General features: G+C 38.9%; 2 protein-coding genes across 5 annotated transcripts in view; one reads left to right on the top strand and one right to left on the bottom strand.

The window, feature by feature from the left end:
- LOC144660484 (neuronal acetylcholine receptor subunit alpha-6-like) overlaps positions 1 to 2,547 on the top strand; it is a 68,561-nt gene extending 66,014 nt beyond the window's left edge. For all 4 annotated transcript variants that reach the window (XM_078521130.1, XM_078521139.1, XM_078521156.1 and 1 more), the window contains one exon: positions 336 to 2,547. In XM_078521130.1, the coding sequence (XP_078377256.1) occupies positions 336 to 1,428 (1,093 nt within the window). In that variant the 3' untranslated portion in view covers positions 1,429 to 2,547. The remainder of the gene's footprint in view (positions 1 to 335) is intronic.
- Positions 2,548 to 6,618: 4,071 nt separating this feature from the next.
- Positions 6,619 to 9,478, bottom strand: LOC144660304 (cytochrome P450 1A2-like). Its single transcript, XM_078520912.1, has one exon. It carries the CDS (start codon positions 9,424 to 9,426, stop codon positions 7,852 to 7,854), a length of 1,575 nt encoding a protein of 524 aa, XP_078377038.1. The 5' UTR covers positions 9,427 to 9,478; the 3' UTR covers positions 6,619 to 7,851.
- Positions 9,479 to 17,715: the final 8,237 nt, after the last annotated feature.

Consider the following 17,715-nt stretch of genomic DNA (forward strand, 5'->3'; position numbering starts at 1 on the left):
CGCATTACTCTTAGCATCTTGATCATCTGTCCTTTAAGGTGGATTTCCACTGACGCGTAATTTTTTACGTGCGTAAAAAAATTAGCGGAGACAATGTGTGAACGGCTTGCGTACACGTTTACGCAGGCCGTTCATACATTGTCTCTAATTTTTTTCACGCACGTAAAAAGTTACGCGTCAGTGGAAATCCACCATAAGTCAGGGAGACGTCAGTCAGAAGCACTGGTTCATTCATTCATTCACTCGTTCATTCGTGAATGCGATTGGTTGTAAAGAAAGAAACACCTTACTTATATCTCATAGACCCTTTGTTAAGCTATGTCGTACTCTTTCAGCATAAATGGCGTTGGAGGGGAGATGTACAACTTTGACACCAAAGTTATCTTACATCACGATGGTCGAAACGAATGGTTCGCACCAACGGAAATAAAATCCATCTGCAAGATTGACATAACGTTCTTCCCGTTTGACGAGCAGACATGTTTACTGACGTTCGGATCCTGGACCTACAACAGTCAGTACCTTGACCTGGCTCTTAAGAGCAACACCGCTGACTTGAAAAAGTACACCCGAAATGGCCAATGGACATTGGTTTCCGTGAACGCCACGAAAAACGTCGTTAAATACAGCTGCTGCAAAGATCCTTTCGTTGACATAACTTTCACTGTCCACATTCGAAGACGACCGTTGTTTTACGTTCAGAATTTGATTCTGCCCTGTATTTTGTTGGCTACTTTGACAGTGTTTTCCTTCTCGTTGCCTCCAGGTTCTGGAGAAAGAATCGCGTTAGTGATCACACTCCTGCTTGGACTGACTGTTTACATGTTGATCTTCACAGAGAACATTCCCCAAACATCAGAAGTCGTGCCGCTGATAAGCAAGTTTTTCATCGTGATTTTGTTTGAGGTGTCCTTTTGTTTAATGGGAACGTCGATCACACTAAGGTTCTACCACTACAGTGAACCGGAAAGGAAGATTCCCTCGTGGGTGGAAGTGCTCATCTTGGGTTGCCTCGCAAAGCTGTTGGGGATGAGCAAAAGATCGAATTCGTCGGAGTCTCGAGACAACAGCAGCATGACCAGGTCAAAAGCTCAGATGAGGAGTGAGCTTTGTCAGCGATTACTGTGGTGTAGGGGAAGCGATACCAAATCCTTAAACGACAGTCGAGTGCAGGGACAACAATGCGAAAAGGACTTGTTGGATGAACGGCTGGAAGAAATGACGGACAAAATTAGCGACATCAACGGAAGAGTGATGGACAAAAACGACGATGTGGGAATCAAAGAGAAGTGGCATTTTGCCGCCTCTGTGATTGACAGGCTTTTCTTCTATCTTTCTGGCCTGGCTATTTGTCTATCTGTAATCATATTCTATCTGATGATTCCACGCTACGAAGGAAAGGAAAACGTTCAAGTCATTGGCCAATGATAGAATCAACACAGAACTCTGAGAAACGATCCGTGGGACATTGACTTGTGGAATAAACGTTGGTTGCAAATAAAACATTTGTGTAGCGTCGTTAGGCAAGTGAAACACTTAGCACAAAAAATTATTTTGCTGCGTGACACTCATGATGAGGAAATGATGTTGATCATAGAAATTATGAATGGAATGCTGAGAGCTGTATTGAAACAGTTAGACGTTTAAGGGAAGTTCTTCATAAGTGTTAATGTTAAGTGACCGGCACACTTAGTTAATTGTTAACTTGAAGTCGATCAGCTAAAATAACCGCGGCGATAATTCGGAAGCTGACGTTTCAAGCGTGTGAGCGGGCTCTCCGCCCTAGGTATGAATTCGGGGGTTCTACATAGAATCCCCGAAGGAGAGCTTGCTATTGTATGGCAGGAAACATAGCATGGGAAATCCAAGGTAACGATTTGGAAGATATTTCTACCTTTTCCAAAGTTTTATCTTGATTAAGAGTGTTGCCCAGGTAAAAAGAAAAGACTGCAAAACACATAGGGATCATTGAAGTTACCTTTTCCGAGCCCTTTCAACTTCATGCTGATTGTTAAGTATGGCTTGTGATTATCCTTTTTGCGGAATTATGCAATTTATGTAAGGGTGGATTAGAGCAAGATGTTACAGACACTTTTTTTTCTTTCTTTTGGTAGCATTTTAATTAGTTTTACTGGCACCAACAGATATATTCATCAGTTGACAGGGTCCGCGAAATCTTACAACATTGCCAGGTACAAGTACGTGAAAAGGAAATTAATTTTTTATATACTTTTTTTTAAGTAATGTCATTTATTTGTTTATAAAGTGAGTTTCTAATTGTCAGATGTAAGTAATGACATCACAAAACGACTTACCTTTCATTTTGCAGAAGTTTTAGAGCCATCAAGTTCCCTGTTTGTTTGCGTTATCAGGCAACACCTCATTTTTCGGCTGATTTCGAACTTCACATGAAACCGAATTATAAGATTGTTTTACTTATATCCGTTGCGTTATCTAACATTTGTAGCAGTTTGTGATTTTAAGCAACTCGCATTTCTTTCATTTAATTTTGTAATCTCTTTGATTTCTCGCCTTATTAAAGGGATTGATCCACTGAAGGTTTTGTTGATTACTTGATGTTTATAATCTCCGATAATACCATGAACTAACTAGTTGGAACCCTAAGCCCCAAGTGTGATCAGCATCAATTTTCTTCTTATGATACCACAAAAGCGCATGCAGGTCGTAAGTCTTGAGGAAGGTGACTACCAAAGGAAAAAATACTTAGTTTAGAAACGCATTCTGCCCAATGCAGTCGAACCTCTCTAAGTAACTACCTCTCTTAAACGGGTGAGGTTATGCTCTTGGATACTCAGCCAATTTACTATCTTTAAAACCCAAAACTGAGCGACTGAGTGCATCATACGACAGTGATGGTTGATGAGACTTTAAACACTTGCTCTCATTTAACCACCAGCTCTCATGCGCTCTTTTCAACTCTCGTTCGTTTGACAGGCAGATGATGTCCGTTCTTTTGACCTCGCGCTGATGATGAGATGGGAGTTGAAGAAAACTCTCAACTCGGGGAAGTTGCTCAATTTAAATAACGTTTTACACGGGAAGGCTCCGCTCCGAGGTCCAAACCCTCACCTTTTTCTGTTTTACCATTTTTGACAGAAAAGGTATCCCTTTCATATACCTTCGAAAGAAAATGGTACCTCTTTCACAAACATACAGTGGAAATACTGTTAGATGTGTCCATTCGAAATATTTTGAAATGCCCTTTAAGATGCCTAAATTACTTTTTCCCTACCCTTTCCTATACTTTGTGAATCCTTTTATATACCTCCAGCCTGAAAAATTACCCCTTTCGGGTGGAGTCTACCCGTATAGTCCAAGAAAGGGCTCTCAACCAATACTCTTCCCTTTACCCTCCGCATCGATTTCTTGATGCTACAGCATCCAGCGAATCGCTAAATCAGGACTGTTTAAGACTGGCAGCTAGAAAACCGATCATGCAGTTACGATTCTAATTATTTGCAAGGTAACAAGGTCCTTTCTCTCTTGTCCTTTGTAAATCTCTTCACTGGTCGGCTCTCTGTGGGATAGGTTATGCCGGAAAGACCCCAACTGAGTCAATTTGTTTAGACAGACAGCTTCTGAAACGCGTGCCTTGGCCTTGGATCAGGACAACTCGGATTAATATTAATCGGATTAATATTAATCCTAATGATTATTATAATCCAGTAATAGATTATTATAATCCACTAATAGATTATTATAATCTATTACTGAGGTTTGAGCCGTGCCTTAATCCATTAGGATTAATATTAATCTTGTGTAAGATTAATATTAATCGGATTAATATTAATCTTAATAATAAATCTCAACAACTCAATCCTAGTCCAAAGCTTCCGAAGATTGACATTATTTAACGATCTAAGGCGGCCTTATCAATATCTTATGATATCTTAATTATTGGACCCACGCGTCATTTGTGCGCCCTTGCAGGTCGACCGGAATCTCCCCTACTCCATTTTGCATCTTCAAGCACTAAGCTAAGAATAGATACGAAGCTTGATGTAAACATACTTTATTGTTTGAAACAGCTGAAATAGGTTTTTCGTGAACTTGACATCATATACAATATGCTTACCATGTTAGTTCATAGAAAATATTTTCATCAACAAAAGGCGCCAGGAGACGGGAGAAATTCTTGTGATATGCCGACTCCGAACCTCGAAACAGTTGGTGTGTTTGGGATTGTCGCTATTTCGTCGCAGCTGGTAACGACAGTGGAGTCGTTACTACGAATATATCCCAACACACTGGGAGTCGGCATACAAGAATTCTTCAAAATGCCTATTTTTTGTTGATGAAAATATTTTCTATGAACTAATATTTTGTATGATGTCAAATTACGAAAAGTATTTCAGTTGTTTCAAACCAATAAAGTATGTTTACATCAAGCTTCAGATCTATTCTAAGCTTGCGTTTGAAGATGCAAAAATGGAGTAGGGAGATCTGGTTTGCAAGGTGGGTCCAATAATTAAGCATATCATAAGATGAGATCGTTAAATAACGTCAATCTTCGGAGCATTTAGACGTATTGCTGCAGATTTTATTTATTAAGATTAATATTAATCCGATTAATATTAATCTTGTGTAAGATTAATATTAATCGGATTAATATTAATCTTAATAATAAATCTCAACAACTCAATCCTAGTCCAAAGCTTCCGAAGATTGACATTATTTAACGATCTAAGGCGGCCTTATCAATATCTTATGATATCTTAATTATTGGACCCACGCGTCATTTGTGCGCCCTTGCAGGTCGACCGGAATCTCCCCTACTCCATTTTGCATCTTCAAGCACTAAGCTAAGAATAGATACGAAGCTTGATGTAAACATACTTTATTGTTTGAAACAGCTGAAATAGGTTTTTCGTGAACTTGACATCATATACAATATGCTTACCATGTTAGTTCATAGAAAATATTTTCATCAACAAAAGGCGCCAGGAGACGGGAGAAATTCTTGTGATATGCCGACTCCGAACCTCGAAACAGTTGGTGTGTTTGGGATTGTCGCTATTTCGTCGCAGCTGGTAACGACTCCCTGTCGTTAGGTCTCTTTTTTTTGTAAAAACATGCCCACGGCACGGATTCGCTGACCCAGAGGCGCTTGATCCTTTTCTTTTCATTCTAGGGTCAACAACATCGTCTAATCTAGCTTTAGCATATGCAAAATTGATCGTCATGTGACGGATGTGATTAGTGACTTATGTCCTCTCAGCCCTGTGTTGTAGGTCTGCAGTGTGTTTGTCATATACATATCTGTCAGATAGTCAAATAGACATATCTGTTATCCGAACATTCACGGAATTTAATCGGGATTATAATAGAGATTAATATTAATCCGGATTATAATATTAATAATAATCTAATCCTTCCAATTTTTTGCCGTGCCTTAATCTATTACTGGATTATAATAATATATTACTGGATTATAATAATCTATTACTGGATTATAATAATCTATTACTGGATTATAATAATCCTATTATAATCTATTATTATTATAATCCGCGGATTAATATTAATCCGAGTTGTCCTGTTGGATAGACCGACCTTAACTTGCTTTTCGAGCTTCAAACTTGTCGTAAACAAGCATGTCTCTTTGTATCTAATTAACGCGACCATACAGCGTAAATTTTCGTAAACAAGCATTTTCGTGACATTATCCTGCTAACCGCTAATAAAGAATTTTAAATGTGTATCAATTATGATAATTTGACTTTTCTTTGTGCACTTTGATGAAATCTTCTGTGCAAACAACTGTTTTAATTTTTTGTTTGTTTTGAGCCCTCGTAACTTGAAATTACCCTAGTCCCTTGGATGCTGAATTAACAAGAGCAGCAGTTTTGTGCAACAATTTCATCTTGATTTGGAGAATCAGTCCAGGCAATCTAAGTGATGTCTCGTAGTATGAGCTAAGCAACATTTCGTACTATATCAAAGGAAAGATCGTTTGCATGTTGACTTTCTATTTTGCAACGTCTTATGCTTGCATTTCCTTTTGATTTCCCCATTTTATACGTCCATACTTCTGAAATGTAAAAAGTCGCAAAAAAATGCAAATAAAGACCCCTCAAAATCGACGAATTCAGCACATGTCTATCTCGGGCACGTTAAACGAAAGAGCCTGACAGCTTGACACCTGAAAATGGTTGCATGTTTTTCGCCTTATTGGGCCAAAACTTTGAAACTGTGTGAAATTGCAACTGAAGTTCATCTGCAATGTCTAGCCGTTTATTAAAAAGTAAGCACTATGAAGTGCTTATTGAACGCTTGAGTCGCACTTTAATAACGCAATCAATCTTGTGTTGTCTTGGGTGACACATGTTGATCAAGAGTGAATGGGACGGACGTAGTGGCATACTTTTCTAAAGTAACAATGACTTGACTCCCTTGTTCGCGACGAACAAAGCGTAGCTTCCATAAGATACTCCACGGCGCTATAGGGTGCTATGAAATAATAGAAAAATCAATTAGCTTAACGCATTGTTCAGTTATCTGTACACAATCGCTTGAGAAGGTCTGTCCTCGCTGCCTCTATTGTGAGAATAATACAATGTTACAATAGTTGACTACATAACAAGTAAGAAAACAAGGTCAAAATGAAAAGGTCGTTTATTCGGTGCTTTTTAACTCGGCATATATTTTTCACTGGACTGAACATGTTTTCCAGAAAGGCATAGTTTCAGTTCCTTTTTCACTTCCTGAAAGTTCTTTTTTTGCCCAGGTTGAGAACAAGCTAAATAATATGAAAAGGTGGGCAATCAGACAATATCAGTTAGTCTCCGCCATGATAACACAAAATAAACTTCCTACTCGATCGATTTAAGCATTAATTAAAATTGTTTACAAGGTTGAAAGAAAACCTTGAGCTTAAATTCAAAGCCAAGGCAATTTCATTTAATAAAATCTGAGTTACTTTTCCAGTTGGTGTTATCGGCTGCTTCTCACTGCAATAAACTTAGTTTTTTGTTTGCATTGAGGCCCCTTCTGAGCCTTCTGTTTAAAACACAAGAAGAGACTTTCACTATACATCATCTATCATGCATTTGCTAGAAAATTCTACACTCTAGACTATTTCAAATATGCTTGATATATAAAGTCAGTCAAGCAAGCACCTTCACCTTGACCGACACAAGTGAAATTCGTAACAAACAACTCCAAGTGTTTGTTACTTACGCGTGATTGGTGCACCACCTATGGAGGCCTAAATTAACAATACTACGTTTTCGTGATCTTATCCTTCTTACTTGGACGCATTTTTTCCTTCAAATGAAAAAAACTGCAGGCAAAATAATAGTATCTACAGTTGCAAGATGTGCAGTGTAACATAGATTTTACACGTTTAATAAATGTTGTCAAAGTCTTTGTTTCCAGCCCTAAGGCATTCAGAGATCGCTATCACAAGATGGGTTTTGCTGTGTGAAAAATACTGTTTTCTCGAAAAAAAAAATTAATCTACTGCTCTCTACGAATATTAATTTTGGCCAATGTTCCAGTCACTGTGCACCATGACAAATACATTTGGCCTAAACGGCATTCAAGCATAATCACCTTGACCGAGCCACAAAAATTCAGGGCTGTAAGGAAAGATACATGCAACATTGTAATTTTTGATTCAAAACTGCCGTGGCTAAACTAAGTATTATGTACATAATACTAATAAAATAGCGTGTATTAAAATGCTATCTGTTTCTTAACTGTTTGGAAAAAGTTGAGAAAATGATGTTACAGTAGAGTTTTTATTTGCACAACATCAGTTTCCGGAATTGGAGACTCCACTGCAATGAAGCGTGTCGCTGATACATAGCTACACCAGGTATTTCTTTTTCAGCGAGGACGAGCACAAATACTGAAAGTGTTTGGACGCAGAGTGAGTCCAAAATGACTTTCCAAATCAACAGTACCGCCACTGGTGCTGGAAAGTTCAAAGTGCTGCAACAAACACGCTAACAGCAGAAAGATCTCTGCTTTAGCTAACGTGCTTCCAAGGCAGCGACGACTGCCAATCGAAAAGGGCAGCTGGAACTTGCTTTTCTCTTTGCAGACCTCTCCGTCCTCATTCAAGAATCGGTATGGATTAAACTCATTTGGATTTTCAAACACGCGAGGGTCATGATTCACTGCCCACAGGTTAACAATGACGAGTGTGGCCTTTGGGATCGTGTAGCCACCAAGTGTTGTTTCCTCTGAGGTTTGATGCGGTAAAGCTATTGGTAACACGGAAGCAATACGAAGGACTTCCAGCACTGTAGCCTGTAGAAGAGGCATGTTTGGCTTATCTTGGATGGTGGGAAGGCGAAGCCGACCAACAGCATTATCCAATTCTCTATGAAGACTTTGCTGGATTTTCGGGTTGTTTACAATGTAGGCCATTGCCCAGCATAAGGCATTAGAGACCGTCTCCAGGCCAGCGCCAAAAACATCAGCTGATATCATTTTGACAATTTCCTCGTCACTGTTGTTGACTGGCTTGCCTTTTAGCGATGCATTGGGGAGACTGTTCTGCCCTTCCAAGTCTAAATTCATGTTTGTGTCCTCGTGTGGTTTCTTATTTGCTTTTTCCCAAAGCTTTGTAACGCACAGGGCAATAGAAGAGTCATTCGCACCATGTTTGCGAGAAGTGTACACCTTGTCCACAAAATTCAACAGCTCGTCAATTGAGTGTTCCACTGTCGCAATCTGCTTGCGAACAAAAGGTTTCACCCAGGGAACAAAATCTATTAAAGTGGCAGCAGCGCTGCTTTCGGTAAACTCGGCAGATTCGACTACAAGTTTTTGCAGTTCCTCCGAGAGCAGGTGATTACAAGGTCCCTCTCCAAAGGTGAAGTTGAAGATGATTTTGATGACCACCAACTTGAGATCAGTGGAGGGCTGGAAGGTTTTCACTTCTTTCTTGTCAAGCTCTTCTTTGAAATCCAGGAAAGCATCTTGGACAATTTTGCTGAAATGTCCCACTTTGTTGAACACAATTTCATGAATTGCCTTCAAGGCGCATCTCTTCCTAAGAACTTGAGCAGGGCAATATTCTCCGAAGGCGATACTGAATTTTCGAACTCCACGTATTGTAAACGCGAACAACGGTGGTCGATCGGAGAATTGTCGAGAGGTTTGCAACAGGGCTTCTCTAACCAGTTCTTCGCTGTTTAAAACGACAGCTTCCAGCGAACCAAGCCTCACGGAAAAGACATCTCCATAAACCTCGCTAAGCTTAGTTAGCGCAATGTGCGGCGTTGAACCAAGCTGAGGTAGATTTCCAAAAATGGGAAGGCCCCACGGACCTGGAGGGTAATTCAGCGGCCTTTGCCTTCCGTAAATAAGAAAGCAGAAATAAGCAATGGGAATTACCAGAAGAAGCGGAAGCAAGCTTCCGCCATCGGCAATCCAAGGATGTATTGCCTCCATACTTCTGTTTGTTGGGAAGAGGGAAACGCCTCAATGTCAAGTTTATGTACGTACGGATGCGAACGGAAATGTGCGCGTGTTCAGTCAGTGGACAGTGCTGTTATTGCTATTGAAGCTAATCAGGTGTGAGACACGAACAATGGAAAAAGCGGTACGTACTCTTTCTCATTGCCAAGGTCAGATAATTAATCCCAATTGCAAAACTGATGAATGCATGCTTGAATACCGAACACTAGCCTCTCAAAAGAGCGACGAATAAAGTAACAATAGCTTGTTGTCCTGGCTTAATCTACCTTGTCAATAGTAAGTCATACATTCTGACCTAAGAACTCTAACCATCTCAAAAGTTAAAATTCTAATAAAACATATACGAATAATAAATAAAGGACGGATTTCTTATCACTGAATATCCACGGCTTTCGTTCCGTTGTGAAACGTTTTGCAAATAAAATCTTTACCGTATTGCAGTTTGTTTGTTTTTTCAACTTTTTCCGACCAGTTACGAAACAGAAGTGCATACTATTTTATTATTATTATGCACAAAATACTTTATTTAGCCATGGTGGTTTTGAATCAAACGCTACCCGGCTTACGAGACCTGGCTCGACGGACCACGGTATTGGGACCGGTAGGGGGTAATTAGTGGGATACAAGGTTTTTGGCCTGGGGAAGCCTATTATAAAAACCTGAGGAAGAATACCAATTTGGGGGAACGCTTGCTACGGGAAGGCCGGGATCTATTGCAAACATAACCAGTAGTATTTAGGACGGGATGCTTGTGTAACCGGCGTCCCACCACCGGGGCTGTAACCAAAGAACAGTTCAGTACGTGACTGGTCCTAACCAAAGAATATTTTAACAAAGCACTTCAATTTACACGCGAGAGAAACGCTTTTTTTAAAAACAAAAACAAACGTTCCAGTAAGTTCTATTGCATGGATAAAGTTAATCCTGGCTCAGAAACATCAATTACTTACAAAACCGCGCAGGTGGATTACAGCTTTCTGCAGGTTGGATTAACAGTTATACCGTTATTTACAGTTATGATTTCACGGCCAGTGAACCAAGACAGAAGGTACTAGTAATTGCTTATGAGCTGGAACATTAAGACCCAGGCCAAACCTCGAACTTTACATGAGACGAACTAAGTTGCAGTTTTGTTCGACCCATACAGGTAAAGCTCGACCGTTGGGTCAAACGTCGAACACAATTCGTCAAACCGACCGTCGAACCAAATTCAGAGCAGCGAGAACGAATATTTCGAGACTAAAATACATTAACATACACATTTAAAATTTATTTATTAAGTTTGTTTCATGAAAAGATCGACGTTTGTCCCACAGTCGATCTTCATACGTTCTATCTGTCTGAAGCAGACGAATAGAACGTGTTGGTCGATCTTAATTCAGTCGGATGAACTCAACTGAGTCAAACGTCGAACTTATCATGAACTTTATTCGCTCAGTTTGGTTCGTTTCATGTAAAGTTCGACGTTTGGCCCGGGCCTAACCTACCAAAAGAATATTTCTACGTTGGATTTTCTATATTTTAACAGCGAAGCGAAAAAAAAAGAACTAAATTCCTCTCTTAACATTAGCCCGATACGTTTTAATCTGGCTGCTCTTCACACTCCATTTAAAATTCTTTTGATCAGCATCATTTTCTTTGAGTGCTACGCGCCATAGTCGTTAAATAGGCCTTTAACAGCTTACCTTTTAATCTTTTGTGTTCATGCAAATTGCCCTCCGAGCCTCGGTAGCATGCGCAAAAAGAATTTATTAAAAACACAAAAAATTATCTTTACGAAATAATCTCCTATCGAATGAAAGTAATGTAACACTTACATAATTGTTCTTTTCCTATTACATGCAGTGATTATGATTGTTATAAGTTTTGCTTTAGTTAATATTAACGCTTTTGCAATACTGTATGTACTTATAGTCATGCAAGTAAAGCTTGTTGTTGTTGTTGGGAACCTGTAACGAGGCTTGGATGGCAATTTCCATGTACACAAAAGAATAAAATATAGGGTGCAAAAGACCTATTGGTTTTACTTTTCCACAGGGCATTTATTTTATGATAAAATTGTTAACAAGAAAACTTATTTTAAGAAGATTAAGAACGCCCCCCCCCCCCCCCTCCTCCTTCCCCTCAGTGCTAAGGTAGTTTTTCTCTTCAAAATTCCACTATTGACCGTACGAGATCTGGTCAAAACAAAACAGCGTGAGCAATATAAAAATTACAAACATCATATTTCCATTACAAAATCAATAATAAATAACAAGAATGTAGAGTAAAAACTGAAAATAAAGATTCTCGTTTGCATAGCTCAAACAACAACTTTATAGTTTATTTCAGAGAAGAAAAGGCGTTCCCTTACTTTAGCTCTGGTCCGCCTACTCCATATTTAAATATTTAAGTTGTTTACGAGGTTAGGACATTGTGTCAACAGTTACTGTACAAGCCGAATTCAAAAGAGAATTTGTACTTAATTTGTGCAATTAAAAATGTACAATAGCTACAAGGTTCTTGTCACGTGCAGATCGTGAGAACATAAGGTTAGGGCTTCATTGTTAAAACAATATCGCCAAATACAAGTGTCTAAAAACAACTAAAGGTCAGAAAGCAAGTTATTCCAGGAAGGAATCCTAGTCAACCAATCTAAGGTCAAAAAGGTCAGGACCTAATTAGTCCGTAATATACAAACAAGTTTCGAAACAATGACTGATTGTGTTAGTTGCCTAGTAGGAACCTTGACTTCCAACACAAGAACGCGCACTAGCTAACAAAAGATAACACTTCAACATAATGTTTAGCTTATTGTACCTACTTTTAAATCGCACACAAAAAAAATTAAATTATACAAGGATTAATTAACAATCAAACACCTTAAGGTTACCATTTTTAGCGGCTACTAATTTTAGCGATTTTTTCAGAGGAAGATTAAGCGACTATTTAATTTAGCGATTTTCCGAAAAATTTAAAAAGTTAGTGATATCGTGTAAACCAGTTTTTAATGAATATATAACTAAGATGGAAATAAATGTTAGTAAAAGAACAAACTCACTTGAAATTGGACGAACATTTGCATTGCCAGAAAGAACAAAGTTACCGGCATCTATTTTTAAAAGCATTGGTTAAGTCGACTTTGCTTAATTTTGTTTCTCTTTGCTGTGGGAAGGGTACTTAGATTTAACAAATATTAAATTTGACAGAGACAAATTTTAGCGAGTACTAAATTTAGCGATTTTTGTCCAACTCGCTAAAATCGTTCAAATTAGTAGCCGCTAACAATAGCAATCTTAAGGTAAGTGTTTGATGATGAGTAATGAATGTACAACGCGAAAAAAAATAAAATTGTTATTCACTGAATAATAACTCGAAAACATCGAATATGTTTGGTTTAACAGTCAGGGTTATCCAGGGTTTTAGGAGTATGGGCCCTTTATGGGTATAAAGTGTAACGCGTTTGACCAAATGTTGGCATTTTGTATGATTTTGAGGGAAAATTTTGGGTGTAACGGGTACATGTTTTTCAGGTATATCAAGTGGTATACCACTAACCCCCCTGGCCGACCATGAACAGTAATGCCATTTAAATGTTCACGGCTCTCGAGGAGCACTCCATTAACGATTTTTATGATCACGATAGACGAAAATACTGTCGATTATTACTCTGGCCATGTCATCAGGAAGAAAAATGAATCCATCACGAAGACAGCACTTCACTGGACACCTGAAGGCAGGCTCAAGCGTGACAGGCCCAAGAATACATGGCGACGCCAGTACTTCAGGTCCTAAGCCACAACTGGAACATAATCCACTCCAAAAGCTGGCCAAAGACAGGTCAAGACAGACTAGCCTGCAAACCCGCAAAATAAACCGCCTGTTCTGCAGACAATGATAGATAAGACAGCAGTGGAAGACCTTTGTTTCTGCCCCACATGCCAGTCGGCATAATGGGTAGTGAGTGAGTGGTTACAACAAGTCATTTCGTCTCTGGAAGTAAAATCATCAAAGAAAACTGAAAAAAAAATCATGTTTCCTTGTATACCAAGACAACTCATTTCTCTTTCATCAGGAGCATACCACGTTCCTGCTTTCACATAAAATAGACAAGTGTTGGAGAAGTCCTCTAACATCGAGGTGTAAAAAGCAAAAGGGAAGAGTTTGTTGAAGTATTACACCTAGTCTTGTATGTAATTGAAAAAAGGCTCAATTCTTTGTCAACTGATAAAGAATAACGCTTGCTCCTTCATAGACGAATCCCAGTGTAAAGGATTCCCCGCCTTTTCTTTGAGGGCTGTTTTCTTGATGTTTTGGAATGTCTCAACTAGTAGACGTTTTGTGCGTCTTGCTTTTAGGGGTTGAATAAAGTCCCAGTTGAAGTATTCGTTAATGAACCCGAGGATTGTCCGGCTAGTTTTGCAAATGAACAATCGCCCTTAGCCTGCGAACGCTGAAGGATTTGAACAGCACACTTGAAAAAATTATTTAATTTATCAAGTTTAAGCGGTCTTTCCTTGAGATGGCCCGGGGTGGGGTGTGGGGCACACAAGGAGATTGGGTTGGGGGTACAAAATGTAATTCATCTCCTGACTGATTTTAACTTCTCTACCATATCTGGCAGTATGCTGTTTAGTTGTTTGTAAACACAGGTCATTAATGGACATTCGTTATTGTAAACAAGACGGCTATACTCAAAATGGAAGACAATGCAATTTCAATAGCTTCATAATCAAAACTTAATATGGAGAAAGTTACAAGAAAAACACAGACAGAAATGCAAGTCATGAAACAATTCAATTTTATTTTGTAAATTACCTGCAATTCACTTAACTCATGTTTGTAAAAAAAAAAACATTTTCACCGGTGCTGATTAGCATTTTGCTTCGATTAAAACTTCTTATAACTACTTGTACTTTGTTCTAAACTAAATAATCTATAGACTTTCTAAAAGTCCTTGCGAGTATGCATGTATCTTAAGGTGGCTTAATACAGTTTTGAGGGGGTAAGTGAGCCCAACTTTTAACTCTTTTTTAAAATATTCAGGAATGTTAATCCTTTTTCTTATTACTGTTTTTTAATGCATATAGCCATCATATGCGACATTTGACCAATAAAAATGCTAATAAACACTACTAGTTACTACACATATTGTGAACTAAATAATTTATACTATTCACTTAAATTTTGTGCTAAATAAATTCCTTGCCAATATTATTTTTTCGTCGTTGATTTCAACGTTTTGTCACCCTCTCGCTTTGCTCAGGGTGATGTGCACTAAACACTATGTGCTTTAAACCTGTATTTACCTTTTTTTTATTTTTATTATTTGGTAATTTAAAACTGCATATGTTGACATCCTGGCTTAGAAGTTCCAAACAGAATAAAATTCCATCCGCTTCCAAGTTCTCAGTTGAATGTGACTTTTCTCCTTAACACTGTTTTTGTCAAGTCATATCACAAGCTCGCAGCGAACATAGGTTACTTTCAATCCTGAATTGGCATTAGTCAAGGTATAATAATAATAATAATAATTTGCTAATTTATATAGCGCATATTTTCATGTTCTGATCAATAGCGCTTTACATCTTATGAAAATAAAAATAAAGTTATAGATTATAAAAATACTTCTTAAAAAGATAAGTTTTAAGTTGAGATTTGAAACAGTCAAGTGATGTCGCTTGACGAAGCTCCACAGGTAGAACATTCCAAAGTTTCGGAGCTGCCACTGAAAATGATCTAGCTCCCAATGTTGACAGCATCTTTCCCTTGGGATGGTCCAATAAGGGCATGCCAGTAGACCTAAGATTGTATAATGAATTCGATTTTATCCTAATTAGATCGCTAAGATAAGTTGGCGCCAGGCCATAAATACATTTAAAAGTCAAAAGTAAAATCTTATAATCAATACGCAAAGAAACCGGCAACCAGTGCAGCTCGTAAAGCGCCGGTGTAATGTGAGAAAACTTTCCGATGCCAAGAATAAGTCTTGCTGCTGCATTTTGTACACGTTGTAATTTAGCAATCTGCGCCTTTGGTAAGCCAAACAATAAACCATTACAATAGTCAAGACGGCTGGTTATAAAAGCATGAACCAAAGTAATTAAAGAATCCCTCGATAGGTATTTCTTAATACGTCTCAAATTATGCAAATGATAAAATGCCGCATTACAAGCCTTGTTTATATGATCAGTCATGCTTAAGTTGCTGTCAAACCACGACTGCCAAGGTTTTTGACACATGGGCTTGGACTGATGCGATTATCGCCCACAGTAATGGAACACGAATCTAGTTTATCAAGCTGTTGTCGTGTGCCGATCAACAAAAACTCGGTTTTGTCATCATTGATCATCAACCGATCGTGAATCATCCATTTCCTCACCGCGTCAATGCACTTTTCCATAGCTTGTATAGCATCAGCTTGAGCGGTGTTACCAAGTGGTTTAAAACTCAGGTACAGCTGCGTATCATCCGCGAAACAATGAGCATCAGGAAGATAATGTTCTACGATCTTAAACAGCTTGGACACATATATTATGAATAACAGAGGCCCTAAGCACGAGCCTTGAGGTACTCCGCAGTTCAAGTCAAAAGGACGAGAAAGGACCCCATGTACAGAGACGCGCTGACTTCTATCAGACAAGTACGATCTAAACCAATTCAGAGCAGTCCCACGTATGCCAACCTCGTCAGATAGCCTCTCTAAAAGTAGTTGATGATCAACGGTGTCAAAGGCAGCACTCAGATCCAACAAAATTAACAATGTGACGTGTTGAGAATTCATCTTTAACAAAATATCGTTCATCACCTTGATAAGTGCAGTTTCAGTGCTATGGAATTGCCTGTAAGAAGATTGAAGCACGGGAAAGATAGCATTTGAAACCATGTGATCGTAAACTTGATTAAAGACGACTTTTTCAGTCAACTTGGATACATATTGTAAGTTACAAACTGGTCTGTAATTTTTGTACAGCAGATCCAATCCAGGTTTCTTCAAGATAGGATTAACAAGCCCACATTTCCAATCATCTGCAAATTCTCCAGAATTAAGAGACAGATTGATCATTTTAGTAATGACTGGTAAAAGCGCATTAGCACAGCTGATTACCATAGGTGTTGACATCGGATCAAACATACAGCTCTTCTTCGGAGAACAGCCAATCAACTTACTAACTGCGCTTTCAGTTAAAGGGATGAAGCTGTCCAGTGTTCTGGTTGGCGACGTTTTCACATAGTCAAAATGGGAATCATGCAAGCAATCAGCAAGTCTGTCCAATTTGGCATGGATGGCGTCAATCTTTCCAACAAAGAAGCTACCCATTTCATTGGCTAAAACCAGCTTGTCACTAGTTGGTGGAAAAGGTACTTCATGACCTTGATTTAGCAACTTCCTTGTTGCCGAGAATAGGTTCCTTTGATTGGAGCTATTCTCAGCAATAAAGTCCGAGTAAAACTTACGACGGGCTTCATTCATCAGATAGGTTGTGAAGTTCCTCTTCATTTTAAATACAAACAAATCGCGGACACAACGTGATCGACGCCATTTTCTTTCAGCTCTCCGTCTCTCCCTCCTTGACTCCCTAATATCGTCGCTAAACCAAGGAACCAAAGGCCGGACTGTGATAAACTTAGTGACAAGTGGAGCATGACGATCAAGAGCCACTGATAATGTAGAGTTGTAACGTTTAACAAGATCATTCAGAGTATCAGGGCTGTCTGTACAAAGCGAAGTTAAAGAGAGTTCATCACATAACAGGTTAACATCAACCATATTAGTTTTCCTGAAAGAAATTTTTTTCTTCGGGAGCGGTGGTTTGTCCAGGGTGAGATCGCAGATCAAAGTTAAGTGATCAGAAAATAGACAGTCAGCCACAGGGATGTTAGCCAAAAAGGAGTCGCACTGTCGAGTAATGATCAAATCCAGGGTGTGTCCTGACTCGTGCGTAGGCACGTTAACATGTTGTTGAAGGCCCATCGACTTAAGTAGCTCCTTTAGACAAACACTGTCTGCGTTCCCCGGAACGTCAACGTGAATATTAAAATCGCCAGCTATCAGTAACGGCGCAGACGACATTACGATACTCTCCAAAAAACTCGAAAAATCAGCAAAGAATACGCTTGTCGTGACAGGATGGTTACTCGAATAGGGTGGACGATAAATAATAATAATCTGTAGTTTCCGTGACTGGAACTCGACCATCCAATGAGAAAACTCAAAAGAAGTACGCTCACCAGCATTAACACGACTTGCATGTAAATTTTCTCTAATCAATAGAGCAGTTC

The sequence above is a fragment of the Oculina patagonica genome, chromosome 1 (assembly GCF_052425735.1).
Source record: "Oculina patagonica isolate OP01 chromosome 1, crgOcupat, whole genome shotgun sequence".
Lineage (NCBI taxonomy): Eukaryota > Metazoa > Cnidaria > Anthozoa > Scleractinia > Oculinidae > Oculina > Oculina patagonica.